The 14422-nt window shown below is 32.4% G+C and overlaps 1 protein-coding gene and 1 pseudogene across 6 annotated transcripts in view; both read right to left on the bottom strand.

The window, feature by feature from the left end:
* Positions 1 to 14422, bottom strand: part of TRPC1 (transient receptor potential cation channel subfamily C member 1) — a 60045-nt gene that overhangs the window by 28986 nt on the left and 16637 nt on the right. For 3 of the 6 annotated variants that reach the window (XM_006202773.4, XM_072958613.1, XM_072958608.1), the window contains 3 exons: positions 13622 to 13723; positions 9461 to 9663; positions 2243 to 2374 (listed from right to left, as the gene is read on the bottom strand). In XM_006202773.4, the coding sequence (XP_006202835.2) occupies positions 2243 to 2374; positions 9461 to 9663; positions 13622 to 13723 (437 nt within the window). Of the gene's footprint in view, positions 1 to 2242; positions 2375 to 9460; positions 9664 to 11782; positions 11877 to 13621; positions 13724 to 14422 lie in introns of those variants that run through there. The other 3 variants (XM_006202774.4, XM_072958623.1, XM_072958618.1) reach the window with 2 other exon arrangements.
* On the bottom strand, positions 650 to 741 carry LOC116281558 (U6 spliceosomal RNA; annotated as a pseudogene).

The raw sequence follows: 14422 nt of genomic DNA, 5'->3' as shown, positions 1-14422 counted from the left end.
TATCAATTATATTAAGCTTACGACTGAGTGTTAAAACTTAAGAATAAAATTAGAAATAAATAATTACATGTCAGTTGGGGGTTAGACTTCAGAAAACAACTTTTCATTCAGTATTTTTTTTTTTTAAAGGGAAAGGAAGGGGAAACAGGAAGACTTCCTATTGATTAACGGTTTTCCGTGAACTGGCTGCATATGATTACCACTCAGAGAATTAAAAACTTTTCCTTGGAGGCTAACATTTTTCTCATCCATTGTTTGCATTTGCTACATAACCAAAATTATCTAAGAATAAGTAGTTAGATTTCTTTAACAAACGAAGTGTTACCTGCTTTTTAGTCTAGGAATCTAATTGGAGATATGAACAACCATCAGAAGTGTATGTTACTCTGAAGATATCTCATCTTTAGATAAATGTTGACAGACCACTATATTCAAAGGCAAAATTACTACATTTTATCAGCCTAATTTGCTTAATCTCTAATAGATTACTGGAAGACTAATAAGAGGCTGTATAGTTTACATGGAAATACAGCAGACCAGAAGCCAGGAGTCCTATGTTCTAGTTACAACTCTGCTTCTACTTTCTTTTTTGTTTGTTTGCTTGTTGTGTGTATATATATATATTTTTTGAAGTATAGTCAGTTTACAAAAATACATGGAATGCTTTAAGAATTTGCATGTCATCCTTGCACAGGGGCCATGCGAATCCAATTTTAGTATGTGTGCTGCCAAAGTGAGCGCTCCTACTTTCCATGTAAATTCTGTTCCTAATTAGATGATGATATCAGCAAGACATCTAACCTATACAGATCACTTTCCCTGCCTATGAAAATAAGGGGATTGAAGTCAATGAATTCTATGATCACTTCAAAATCTATCTTTATTTTCCTGTGATTACAATACAATCATAGCAGTTGTTTTCAAATCCTTTCTGGAAGGAGTTAAATGAATTCTGTTTCATATGGTAATTCAGAACTCCAATTATGAGATTATAAGGTATTTCATATTTCTTCATATTTATGAGGAATAATTTTTAATAGCCTCATGTGCAAATAAATTTACAAGTACCAAGTTACATTTTAACCGTGTCTTATGTGCTCAGCAAAGTATATACTTTATCTCGTAACAAGTTTAAATGAATTAAAATTAAAATTAAATTAAATTAAAATATGGTAGTTGCAAACTAGAATACTTACAAAACAGGTATTTTTCAGAAGCTTCCAGAACTAGGAGCTATCAAGAACACAGTGTACTGATGTTAAGGCAAAAGAAGACTGCAAGCTTCTTATTGTCCTTCCAGTAAGCAGAAATTTGAATTTTCCAATCTAGTTCTAGTCAAGTCACTGAGGGAGTGCAATGCAAGACATGGGGCTCCAACATGAGCTGGACACGAAAGGAAAGGTGAGTCAAGGTATAACCCCTGCTGGAGACCTCACAGCAAGGACTGGCGAGAAATCTTGATCAATTCCTCCTTCTTTGGAGGGCACCAGGGATACTTTAACATGAGAGAAAAGTCTCAAAGTTTTTCCTTAAGTCTACTAAATGAAGTTTTCTAAGAATTTTTTGTAATGTTTAAATCAGTAGTTTAATAGGCTGCTTTTTCCAAAGCCTTTTTCTCCCCCCGCAACTTACTTCTTTAAGGGAAAATGATATCAGTGATTCTTTGAGTATGCAAAGTTCCAGAATCACACTTAACTCTTCATTTCAGAAAAATACCTCAGACTGAGTATTCATCGCTCTTAATTTAATTTTATGTCTACATATTAAGTTTCTCTCACCAGTGAAAAGGGACAGTGTCTGTGTGCAGCATACGTGACGTACAGAAAGCACTCTATGCTTCTCAAAGTTATAAAGGATCAGACTCCAAGGATGATTACAGAATCTGGGAATGAGGGGAGGTAGGACAGAGAGCAGGTTTAACTAAATTTGCTCTTGCTTAAAGCTACCACTCCCACTGTTCTTCACACTGCCCTAGAAGGCCCCTGGCAACGCTGAACAAAGCAGGGATTTAAGGGCGATGGGAGAGCAGAAGAGCGCGGATGGGGAAAGAGTGACCTAAGTAGCACCAGGGTCTATTCCACTGAAGGAAAAGAAAAATCCCAAGTACGTGGCAGCAAGGTCTGATCATACTGAATGAAATGTAAATAAACAGACATGATGATCTGGCCTATGAAAAAACTCGGGTTGAAAAGATTCTGAAAAAAATAAAAAGATATAATTTACAATTTCCATTCATTCCCACCTGAATTCCACCTCCACAAGACTTAGTTCTTTCAAATCAGCACTCAGTTCAAATGCTCTCAGGATTGGATCCTCCTCTGTTAACATTATTAGAGCTGGACTGGCCAAGCAGCGATATATATCAAGACGAAACCTGTGATAAAATTTGATTCCATTATGTAAAATAAACTTGTTATATACATATGATTACTAGTTTTAACCTATAATTTTCACAAATTTAAAATTATATATTATAAAAAAGAACATAAAACAACTATAATATATTTATTATAAGGTAATCTATATAAGAAGAAAAAACTTAAAAATTAAATATTTTGAGATAGAATATTAACAAATTTCATATCTATTGCCTTTAAATAAATTGTTTTAGGATATCTTTTCATAGATTCAAAACTGTATTCTTCAATTCAGTTAAATTAAAAATTTTCTATTCCTGAACCTAGTATTATTTTAAATGAGATATGCTGATAACTAACACATTTCAATTATGATGTGGATGATTATCAAATTTTTCCTTCCCCAGTTATAAGTCTACTTTAATATACTACATATATATAACACATGACTCATTCAGCCAGGCTATTTTTGAAAGATGTTTCAAATCTTAAGAATGAAACCACTGGTTTATGCCTAATCTCTAGCTAATGGAAAAGTACTCCATTTACTTTCTATAAATTAATGATCATATTCAATATCTAAGTAGGAATCCAATTAGAGAATATTTGCTATAGCTCTTTCACTTACAAATATATAATTCTTAATTTATAAATTTGGTACATGTTATATAATGTATATTTTTCTTTTAAATATAAATGTAATACATGCATGCTTTTTTTAAAAAAGCAAGCAGTTTAGAAACATAATGCTTCCCAATTCTCCTCCTTCCACCAACTCTAATCCTCAAAGATAGTCACATTTCATAGAATTGTGAATATTCTCCTGATGTTTTCTATTAGCACACGAACATAATCAGACATGCTATGTAAAGGGACAACTATTTCTACATCACTACATATAGAGTCATCTCAGTATTTCCTAAAACTGAATGGTTTCCATTTGATGGTGGTACATTGCATCTCCATTACTGGAAATTTAGGTTGCTTTTAATTTTTTACTTCCATAAATAATGCAACAATGACTATTCGTTAGTTCACATATGCATGGCACACTTAGAATTGCTGGATAAAATGGCATGTATATTGTAAACTCTGATAGATGTTTCCAAAGCACTAACAATAAGGAGAGCTCATTTTCCCCACATTTTCATTAGTACTTTTCCACCCTTAATAGGTGAAAAATGTAATTCTAAGAGTCGTATTACTCTGAATTTCTTTAGAAGCTTAAGCATCCTTTTGTGTTTACTATCCATTTATACTTCTTCTATAAACCACTTGTTCATTTTCATTAGCCTATTTTTCTGATGACTTTTTTAAGTCATCAATTTGTAAGATCTCTTTATATATCAAAGAAATTAGCCTTCTGTCTGGTCAAAGTGTTTTAAATATTTTTTCCCAGTCAGTTGTCTTTTTACTTTGTTTGCAATGGAGTTTTTTCTGTATGGAAATTTAAAACTTTCATTTAAACAAATTTATTGAACTATACCTTATTTACCTGATAGGCTTCATATCATATTTAGACATAAAAATAGATTCTATATAATGCATTTTTAAGAAAACAATATTTGTGAAATCTAGTTATGATCTAGCTACTCATATATTCTATGATTATAAACAAGTATAATCATTTATATTTTAAGGATTTCAAAGGAGTATTTGCCTACACCAAAACTGTCCAAAAACTTGAGAAAAATATTTACAATTAATCAACTTATCTTTCTGTTTCTATCATGTCTATAGTAACCACTTTCTATAGTAATCAATTTTATCAGATTGTTTCTAAAAATGACTTTTGTATTGACCTACATTATCATGTCTCAAAATATGGATTAGTGACAATGCACAGGAAGCATGACTGCTAGTAATGGTGGCAACCAGTTATGCTGGAGTAACAAAGTGACATTGTATGGAAAGCATTTAGATGTAACTTGAACAAATAATGAGGCAGCCTCGCTTTATAAAATCTATCATTTTTGGTATTCAGAACACAATCAAAAGTAACGGTGGGTGAGATATGAAGAGGTCAGTGATTCCACTACACAAAAACATGCATAAAAATGGACAAAATTATTTTTAAAAATTAACCATTTCAAGTCACTGAAAATTACCTATCAAGAATCAATGATTGGAAAACTTTCAGAGCTTCAGGCAAGAACGGCTAGAATCTGTGGTCTTCTTGCCTGAGGCTGCCACCATCACCTCTGCTCCAGTTCATTCAAGGAGAACTGCAGTTTTCCAGACCGAAGCTGGTAAATCTGTACCTTTGTGCCAAAGAAGTAAAAATCAATTTGTTGGGAGGCAAAAACCTATAGCTCCACTGGCAAAAAGGGTTGGATTTAGTAGAGATGAACAAGGAAAATCTGCAGTTTTGTAAGACCAAACTTGCAATCTGAGTTGAAGCAAAAAGTAGACCAACCAGAAATTTAACAGAGAGATTCTGGAAATGAGAAGAGACATTCAAAGATTCATATAAGATCTCCACAGATCTCTGGCTGACTTAAAAATTATGTGCAGAACATCAGAAAGTCTGATAAAAAAGAAAAAGGCAAGGAACTCTTGAGAAATGGCTGCAACTCTGAAAACATTCCCCAACTAACCACAGCCTGCTCAAGGAGATAGCAGAACCCTTACAGGCTCAAAGTGTATTAATGTAAGCTTAGCCCAAATCATGGACAGGGATAAAGATGTGGTATATATACACACAATGTGATACTACTCAGCCATAAAAAGGATGAAATCTTGAAGAGCGGCCGACATGACAGAGTAGGAAGACCCTGAGCTCACCTCCTCCCTGGGCACAAAAACCCTTACAACTATTTATATAGTAACAATTGATGAGAAATAACAGAAGACTAGCAGAAAAGACCCTTCTACAACTAAAGATATAAAGATGGAACCACAACTAGATGAGTAGGAGAGGTGGAGATGTGGTCTAGCCAAGACCCACACCCCCAGGTGGGCGACCCACAAACGGGAGGATAATTACAATTGCAGAGGTTCTCCCTAAGCAGCAAGAAGTCCAAGCTCCACACTGGGCTCCCCAGCCCAAGGGTCCTGCACTGGGAGGATGAGCCCTCATAATGTTTGGCTTTGAAGGCCAGCAAGGCTCAATTTCAGGAGAGTGAGAGGGCTGGAGGAAATAGAGAATCCACTCTTACAGAGCACACACAAAATGTAACATACTTCAGGACCCGAGGCAGAAACAGTAATTTAAAAGGAGCATTATCTCAAACGTACACAAAACTTTACTAAAATTTCTATAAGAAAACAGGAGAAAATCTTTGATCTTGGGTTATGTGAATTTCATAGATATGACACCAAAAACTGAATCCACAAAAGGAAAAACTGATAAATTGGATCTCATCAAAATTAAAATATTTTGCTCTTCAAAAGACCCAAAAAAGAAAATAAAAATAAGTTATAGACTGGGAGAAATCATTTGCAAAACATATATCTAATAAAGGACTTGTGTCCAGAATATACAAAAAACTTTTCCAACTCAATAAGAATAGGGCAAACAACTTTTTTTTTAATCATTTCTTTTTTCTTTCTTTCTTTCTTTCTTTCTTTCTTTCTTTCTTTCTTTCTTTCTTTCTTTCTTTCTTTCTTTCTTTCTTTCTTCCTTTTTCACTTTTTTGGGGGGAGTATTTAGGTTTATTTATTTATTTATTTTTAGAGGAAGTGCTGGGGATTGAACTGAGGACCTCATGCATGCTAAGCATGCAGCTCTACAACTTGAGCTCCTCCCAACAACAACTCTTTTTTTTTAAATGAGTGCATGTTTTTAATAGATACTTCACTAAAGAGGATATATTAATGGCAAATAAACACATGATAAGATGATTGGTATCATAAGGCATAAGGGAAATACAAATTAAAACCACAAAGAGATACTACTACACTTCTGCTAAAATGGCCAAGATCAAAAAAAAAAAAACAATATCAAGTGTTGGTGAATATGTGGAGGAATTAGAATCAACATACATTACTGGTGAGAATGTAAAATAGTACAACCACTTTGAAAAACAGTTTAGCAGTTACTTCAAAAGTCAAACATATGCTTAGTATACAACCCAGCAATTCCACTCCTAGGTATCTATTTAACAAAAATAAAAACATGTGTCTACACAAAGATTTGTATGGGAATGTTCTCTGCCAAAAACTAGAAACAACTCAAATGTCCATTAATTAATAAATGGATAAAGAAAAGGTTAATCCTTATAACGGCATACTACTCAATAATAAAAAGGAACAAACTACTGATGTGTGCAACACTATGGATGAACCTTAAAAAAAGTATGCTAAGTGAAAAAGACTATAGACATAAGTTAACATATTTTATGATTCCACTTATATGAAATTTCTAGAAAAGAAAAAACTACAGACTACAGACAGAAAAAAGATATGTGGTTACCTGGAGCTAGGGATGGGGATGAGGACTGACATAAATGGGCATGAGAGAAGTTTTTCCAGTGGTGGAAATGTTGGAGTACTGGATTATGGTGATGGCATATGGCTGTACACATTTACTACAAATCATCAATCTCCACATTGAAAAAAAAAAGAATTTGGACGAGGGCACTGTGGAGTTATGTGATTATATTCTATGTAATTTTCTGGGGTTTTTATTTTAGCCACATCAAGAAGGATATGGAAATATGTAATTTCATTTGTCCAAAGTATTTTTAAAACAGGAATTTCATATGGCTCAGTCTAAATATTTAGACAATATTAAGAAGAATTGAAGTAGATGAGTCAAGAGTAATTATAGGCAAAATTAATAAGAAATAAGAAAGGAAACTTGAATGGAATCTGTATAGGCAGAAATCAGGAGAGGAAATTTCTGAATTAAACATGTAACTGACAGCCACTGATGAGACTCTAGTTACCAATCTAACACTGGGGTGAAGAGTCACATTTCTAACCAATAACAATATTAGCTATTAAGGAGCAGATATAGAACATCAAACTCATTATAGTGGTTAGCTTTATTAGAGAGGAGAGGAGAATTGGGATTGGTCAAAGGACTTCTGCTCAAAATTAAAGTTAGAATTTTTACAAGGATTTAATAAGAATTTATTCACATATTACTTGTATAACTAAAATACTTTTAAATAAAAGAATTGCATATTCCTAACATTACTTTAGCCTCATAGTTCACTGATTTTCTCAGTGCCAAGAGTTTACTTTCTTCGTGGATACCTAACCAAGTTTTTACAAATTCAGTTGCTTTGAATTGCTTCACTCAATAATACAAGTGAAGATGAGTATATGGGGCTTACAGGCATTCAAATTCAAATTTTTTTTTAAAAACGCAGATTAAACAAAGCACTTCTGCAATTAAATTTAATTGGCAGTCTACTACTTTGCTCTCTCTCCCAATTTGTGTTTTTCAATTCAAAAAAACTTTTTCCTTCCTTTAACAGATAACAAAGATTTCATATCTTCTTTTAAAGTTATTTGAAATTTCATAACACATCAAATATTGAGACAGAAATCAAATTACAGCAATAATATTACTGAAAATATTTTTCTAAATGACCCCATTTAAAATTATTGCCCCCTGACCTTACCATTACCTGGAAGTGCATCATCTCTAAAATTTAAAAATCAGTATCTGATGAATAGATTGCCTCTGTTCCTTATTGCCAGTACAGTGGCTCTTCAACTTCACTGAAACCTTTGCCAATTTCTCTTTTTACTCATTTTATTAGCCTCTGTCTACTTAGTAATTCCCGGAAATGACTTTAGTCAGAACTCTTTGACATTTGCTATAACTGTTTTCTCAATCAATAACAAACTCTCTCGAAGTCTTCCACAAATATACCAAACCATTTTCAGTTCCCTAAATAAACCACAATCACACATTGTACTTTCTCTGTAAATTGTCTTTCCTTTTTTAATTCTTATTACTCTAAAAGCTTTCAGAACAAGTTTTTTTCTCTTCTCAAACCAAGCCAGGTTAAGCATTCTCTCTAGCTCAAATCCACCCACCCCACCAACCAACTGCTTCAACCACTCACATATTTTACAAGTATACTATTTGGAAAATATTTATATTTCACATTAATAAAAGATTTTAAAATCAGAAAAAGCCTTAAAGATCATTTCTGCTTGTCATTTTATAGACTAGTCATTTTAAAACTAAAAAGTTAAATGATAGAGTCATAGCTATCAACTAGATCTTATCAAAGAGAAACAGGGATCTCATTGCAAAAGGAAATTCAAAATAGAAAAAATTTCTTGTTCAACCTCTGCAAACAAACATTAAATTAATTCCCAGGAGACATTTTCAATGTATGGATTTGAGACTATCTGTCGATCCACCAAAGATCTGTTCTTAAGGTGAGGAATGAGTGAGGGTGGATGGTTTGCAGCTTTAAAGCTAATTTCACATATACTGTACAACAATCCGTAACTAAAAAAAGTTTGTCAGCAGACTGCCTAGGACTTCCAGACTACATTTTCTGTAGTAAATGCTATACGTGATACTATTTCAACTGTATCTGATTACTCTACAGGTAATATTTACATAAAGGCTTATGCTGAAAATTAGATTCTCAAGTCAAGCCCAGAACCTTACAGCTTATACCACATGCATGTGTATGATCTTGCTCAACCTGGTACTTTCATGTCCATTCACTCCTCAACTGTTCTTAATATTTTCAACTGGGGAGAATGGGAAGAGAAAATGACTTAAATACTGTGTGAAAGGGAAAAAAGAGGCATAACAGGTTGAATATTTAGTTAGGTAGATAATAGTTTTTATTTCTCTATAAATAAAATAGGAAGTGGTATCTTCGCCCCTTCCACTACTTGGAAGTTCTCTTAGATTAATAAACTCTGCTTCCAAAAAGCAAATGGTGACCCCATCCCTCACCAGCAGGAGTATGAGATAAACCTTATTCATAATTTGAAAAATTTTCCTAATTATTCATCATTTGGTAAGTATTTCTTTAAAATGCAGAATTCATTGTATAAAGCAAAGGAGCTAGAAGTTTGATTTTCATAAGTCACCCCAATTCCATATTTCTTAAAATCTACGTAGAAAGAACAATACCTTACTGCATCACACATATTAATTTAAATCTTAATTTTCTAACCTGGAATGTCGGAGGCTGTCCTTTTTGTTTTTTGCAGAACACAATGTGCATTCACAGCCAACTGCATGGGGCTTAGGTAGGGACACATCCTGCTTTAACAACATTGTAAGAATCTCATAGTTGTTACGATGAGCAGCTAAAATGACAGGGGCAACATCCATAGTCGTTGAATACTCAGGATTCTGAATTCGCTCCATTAGTTTCTGAAAAATATTTATATAAATATCCAAAAGTTACTATTTGTGACTTCAAAATAGCATTTATCTAAAAAATGAAATGAAAAAAATTGAAGGCACAAAAAAACAAAAATTATTTTAAGAAATATAATAAACATTTCACTAGGACTAACATTTTTTTTTAAACCTCAAAACCTAACTTTAGTTAATAAATGCAGTATAATCATGGCAGACAAAATCTTCAATAGGAAACATTCATACACTCAGAGTTCTGTTTTCCTAATAAAGAAGTGAGCACATCTAAAGAAATACTTTAAGAAAAAGTGTTTAATTTTTACAAGATTATGGAAACATACATGACAAGACAAAGAAGAAGAATTTTAGAAAAAGAGCATAATAAAAAAACCCAAAAATTTTGGAAAAAAAAGGCAGAGTATAAATGCATGAGAAAAAAATTTTAAACTCCACCTCTATGGCAAACCTTGTCACATTGATAGCAATAAAGTTACTTAAAAGTGGTAAGTAAATAGAAGGCGCTCTTCCTTTTATATAATTCTCCACATATTTTCAGTAACCATCTATAATGCTCCCTGTTACAAATGCACAAAAACACTAACAATCATAGCTACTGGAAGTGTTAGGCATTTATATTTATCATCTCATTTAATCCCCACAATAACCTGCAAAATTGAGCATTATAATCCCCACGAAGAAACTGAGGCTCAGAGAGGTTAATGTGCCCGAGCTACACAATAGAGTGGCAAAGTGCAGAGAGAACCCAGGTGTGTGTTACTCTGGAGGCTGGGCTCCTTTCACAACACGGGCTTATGCTTAGTGATGGCATGATACGAGAGAAGAAACGTTAGTAAATAAAGATCAGGGTTCAATTTTAAAAGGTTGACTATTTTATGGCTACTGCATATTCTTTCCAAAACTTCTCACTTTTTCACAGATATTTTTCTGAGAGCTATTTGATTCCATAGTGTAAGCTCATCTAGTTCACAGTTTATTTTTGTCATTTTTATTAACATTGTAAAAGTAGTGCACACACATTACAAAATATCTGAAAAATAAAGAAAAGTGAAAAGAAGAATAAAAATACCTATCTTCCTACTACTCGAAAACATTTATTTACCATATTTCCTTCTAGTCCTTTCTCTACCACACCCACTTTTAAGGGTAACATTGGCATGAGTGATTTGGCACCAACAATTAAAAACAATGGTCCCTAATATTTTGAAGATCAAAGACCCTTTTAATGATCTCATAAAGCTATAACCTATAATCTTTTGGAAAAAAAATCCATGTAGAGAATTTTGCATGCATTTTAAGGAAGCTAATAGATCCTATGTTCAAGATATTTTATTTTGATTTAAATAACACTACCACAAACATCTTTATGAATATAGTTTTTTCAAAATTTAGGATTATCACATTAACATAGAACTCATGAAGTGGAATTATAGGTCTAAAGGCCATGAACAGTTTTGAGGCTTTTGATACGTAGTATCAAAGTCCTTTTAATAAGTTTATATTACCAATAATACAGGAATGTACACACACACTAAGGTTTACTCACCAGCACTGGGCATGATAACTCCCAATTTATGAGTAAAAAAACTATCATGAAATATTAATTTACTCTTCCCTGTTTACTGATAAATTTTAATGTTTTCTGACATACTTATCTTTTTTCCCTTTTTCATGAATAGTTGGTTTATATACTTTCCATTTATTTATTGGGGACTTCAAATTAATGAACTTATTTGACACAACATTGTAAAATGACTATAACTCAATAAAAAAATGTTTAAAAAAAAACTACAGAGAAATCTAAAAATTTACTCCATTCTCCCTAATTACAAAAAAGAGGTTATAAAGAGGAGAAAATCATATTTAATCCCTTAGGGAAAAAATAGCTCTCACTTTTCCTATGAAACACACTTAACTATATGAAAAACATTATTAGACATAGATGATTAAAGTTCATAATTCTATTGCTCATAATATAAGCTATATACTACCAAAAAAACCCAACTGTATTTGAAAGTCAAAATTTATCAAAAGATAATTTTGATAAGCCAGGAATACAGAATAAATTCACTGAGGTGGTAAAAAAAAAGTGTATAAAAATATTTGACATTACCTGTCTAGAAGTAATAGGGCTATTAAACTATAATTCAAGCAAAGGCTGGATAACATTTTTTGTTAAAGGTAAAGTAGAAAGTATTTTTTCACTGAGTAAGTGAGGACAGCCCACCCTTGCAACTCAAGATTCAATTGGCAGTGGTAATGGTGATGAAATAATATGTCAGTTGCTCTAATATCCTGACACACTACACCCAACCTCCCCAAGAAGGTAAATGGGTTAAAAGGCTAGAAAGTGGAATAGGTCTACCAAAATATACTAGTTACTGCAGGTTAGGTGGCAGAAATTGAACAAGATTCCAGACATTTCTGATTCTTTGGACAGGGGCCATATTCTTAGCCTTTTCCCCCTCAATTCTTGTTGGTTTCTTACCACCACTTAAACTAGTTGGAACTATCCTCTGGAGAATGTCACGCTTACACAAACTTTGTAATAGTTTAAATGAGGGTAAAATATTTCAGCTAATATATGATAAAGTATGTAATTTAGGGGAGCTTCTCATTGTTCTCAGATAATGGCAGATAATATGCATCCAATTGATAATTCTTTCTCAAAACAATATTTTTCATATGAGTATAGCTAGTTTACAGTCCCAGAAATTATTTTTACTGATTATTTCACTACATCTTACCAGTAATGAGTGTTACAACTTTTAAATTTTGATATACAACAAATACCTCATTTTTATAGAATATATTTTCTTATTAGTAACTATCTTCTTAATTATAAAAACAATAAAGAAAATAAGAATAAGGAAAAAAATCCTTAATTTGGTAATGAGAGCCATACAGTTCCTTTTCTATGCATATTTTTAACCTTGGATTATATTATATGTACAGCTCATTATCCTCATTTTTTTCACTTCCTATATTGTATGTTTTCATGTTCCTAAATATTCCTTTAAAAGTACCATTTTAATCATATGTAATTATTTATATTTCCAATCTTTCATTTTGGGATATTTAGAGTGTGTCACATGTTTTTTTCATTTCTACAAATAAGATTACAATTAATATTTTTGACCACTTCCTTGATAAATTTTAGAGGAGGAAGCACAAGGTTAAAGAATGTGAACATCTCTCTTGTGTATGACATATCCTGCCAAACTGCTTCCCAAAACACCCTCCCTACCTGTGATATATGAGACTGGACTACTCCTTTGCCATCAATGATTTTTTTTAAAAAACTTTGCTAATTTGATAAGCAAAAATTAGCATCTTCTATTTGACTGTCAGTAAAGTTTAATATTTTGTACCTTCTTTTGAGATTTTTTTCATGTCCTTTTCTCATTTTGGTGTTTTTCATCAATTTGCCTAATATTAAGATTATGAATTTGTGATATATGCTGAAAATATCTTTTGAAAGTTATCTATCTGCCTTTTAAATTTTGCCTGATGCCTTGATTCCAGAAATTTAACTTCTGTACAGCCAAAGGCTGTGCCGCATTGTCCATTGTTTTTATGCTCAAAGTTTTTCTCTCCCAATCAGCTAAATATTCACCTACATTTTCTTCCAGTTTTATAGTTTCATTCTTTAATTCTTAGATCCATTTGGAAACTAATCTATATTTTCAACTTAACCTGCAGAATGTTTCAGACTAAAAATACTGGATCATATTAACAAAATTATAGAAATATCACTAGTTTTAAAAGGTTTCCTGAAAGCAATATTAATTATTCTTGCAAGTGTCTACTTACTTTAAAGCAATATTTTACGGAGTAAAAAAATCTATTTATTTAAAACAAAATAAATTGGGGGGGACAAAAATAATGGCAATGGAGCAGAGATATATTTTGGCTTAAAAATCCAAATTAATAAATATTTAAGAGTACTAACTACTATAGTTGGTCTTGATGATCGTTTTGGTCGATGATTAAGTAGTATATCAACAGCTCCCACTACTTCAGAGTCGATTGCCACCAAAAGAGCATCTGCGGACTTTAAAAAAAAAAAGGTTAAAAAATGAAAATGGAGGATAAAAAAGGTAAACTATTTATTTTTACTAATAATTCATAAATAAAACTATTTTTAATTTAAACTGTATTATATACAGTAATACTGAATTTTCAAAAATTTAGGCTGTCCAAATAGTACATTTGCTTGCCTTAGCAGTACTTCTGTGTACCACAACACACACATTTTTGTCCTGGGTTCACTGCATGAGCTGACGAAATAATGAATGCTTGACAGAGGGGTTTATTAATGAAATAGTGCTGATCCATGCAGTATTTAAATTGAAATGTTCTTTTTTTCCTAAGATCTTTACTCTTGAACTGTGGACCAAAAGAATCTTAACACTCCAAATCTATAAAAGACACTGCCAAGAACAATTACTACAGGTAAAGGATTGTGTTCAGCCTGATAAAAATGCTAATCAATGCAACCATGAGCTAAGGGACAATGGGAAAATATGTAAACATCTGCTCTCATCTTTAAAGCACAGATGGCTGACTGAAATTACAAATACGACATTAATGTTGCAATCTTATCAAGTAAAAAACACAAAGAACTAGGCTACCACTGTCCTTAGAGATAAGAGGGAGAAGTGACTTTATAGTTTTACTCCCAAACTCAGTACTCCCATAGCTCATTTTGAAGCTCCAACTTTGATAGGAGGAAAAAGTAAATAGAAGCTGA

This window comes from Vicugna pacos, chromosome 1 (genome assembly GCF_048564905.1).
Source record: "Vicugna pacos chromosome 1, VicPac4, whole genome shotgun sequence".
Taxonomy (NCBI): domain Eukaryota; kingdom Metazoa; phylum Chordata; class Mammalia; order Artiodactyla; family Camelidae; genus Vicugna; species Vicugna pacos.
The sequence above is the reverse complement of the archived record's forward strand: the minus strand, read 5'-3'. Positions and strand labels throughout refer to the sequence as shown.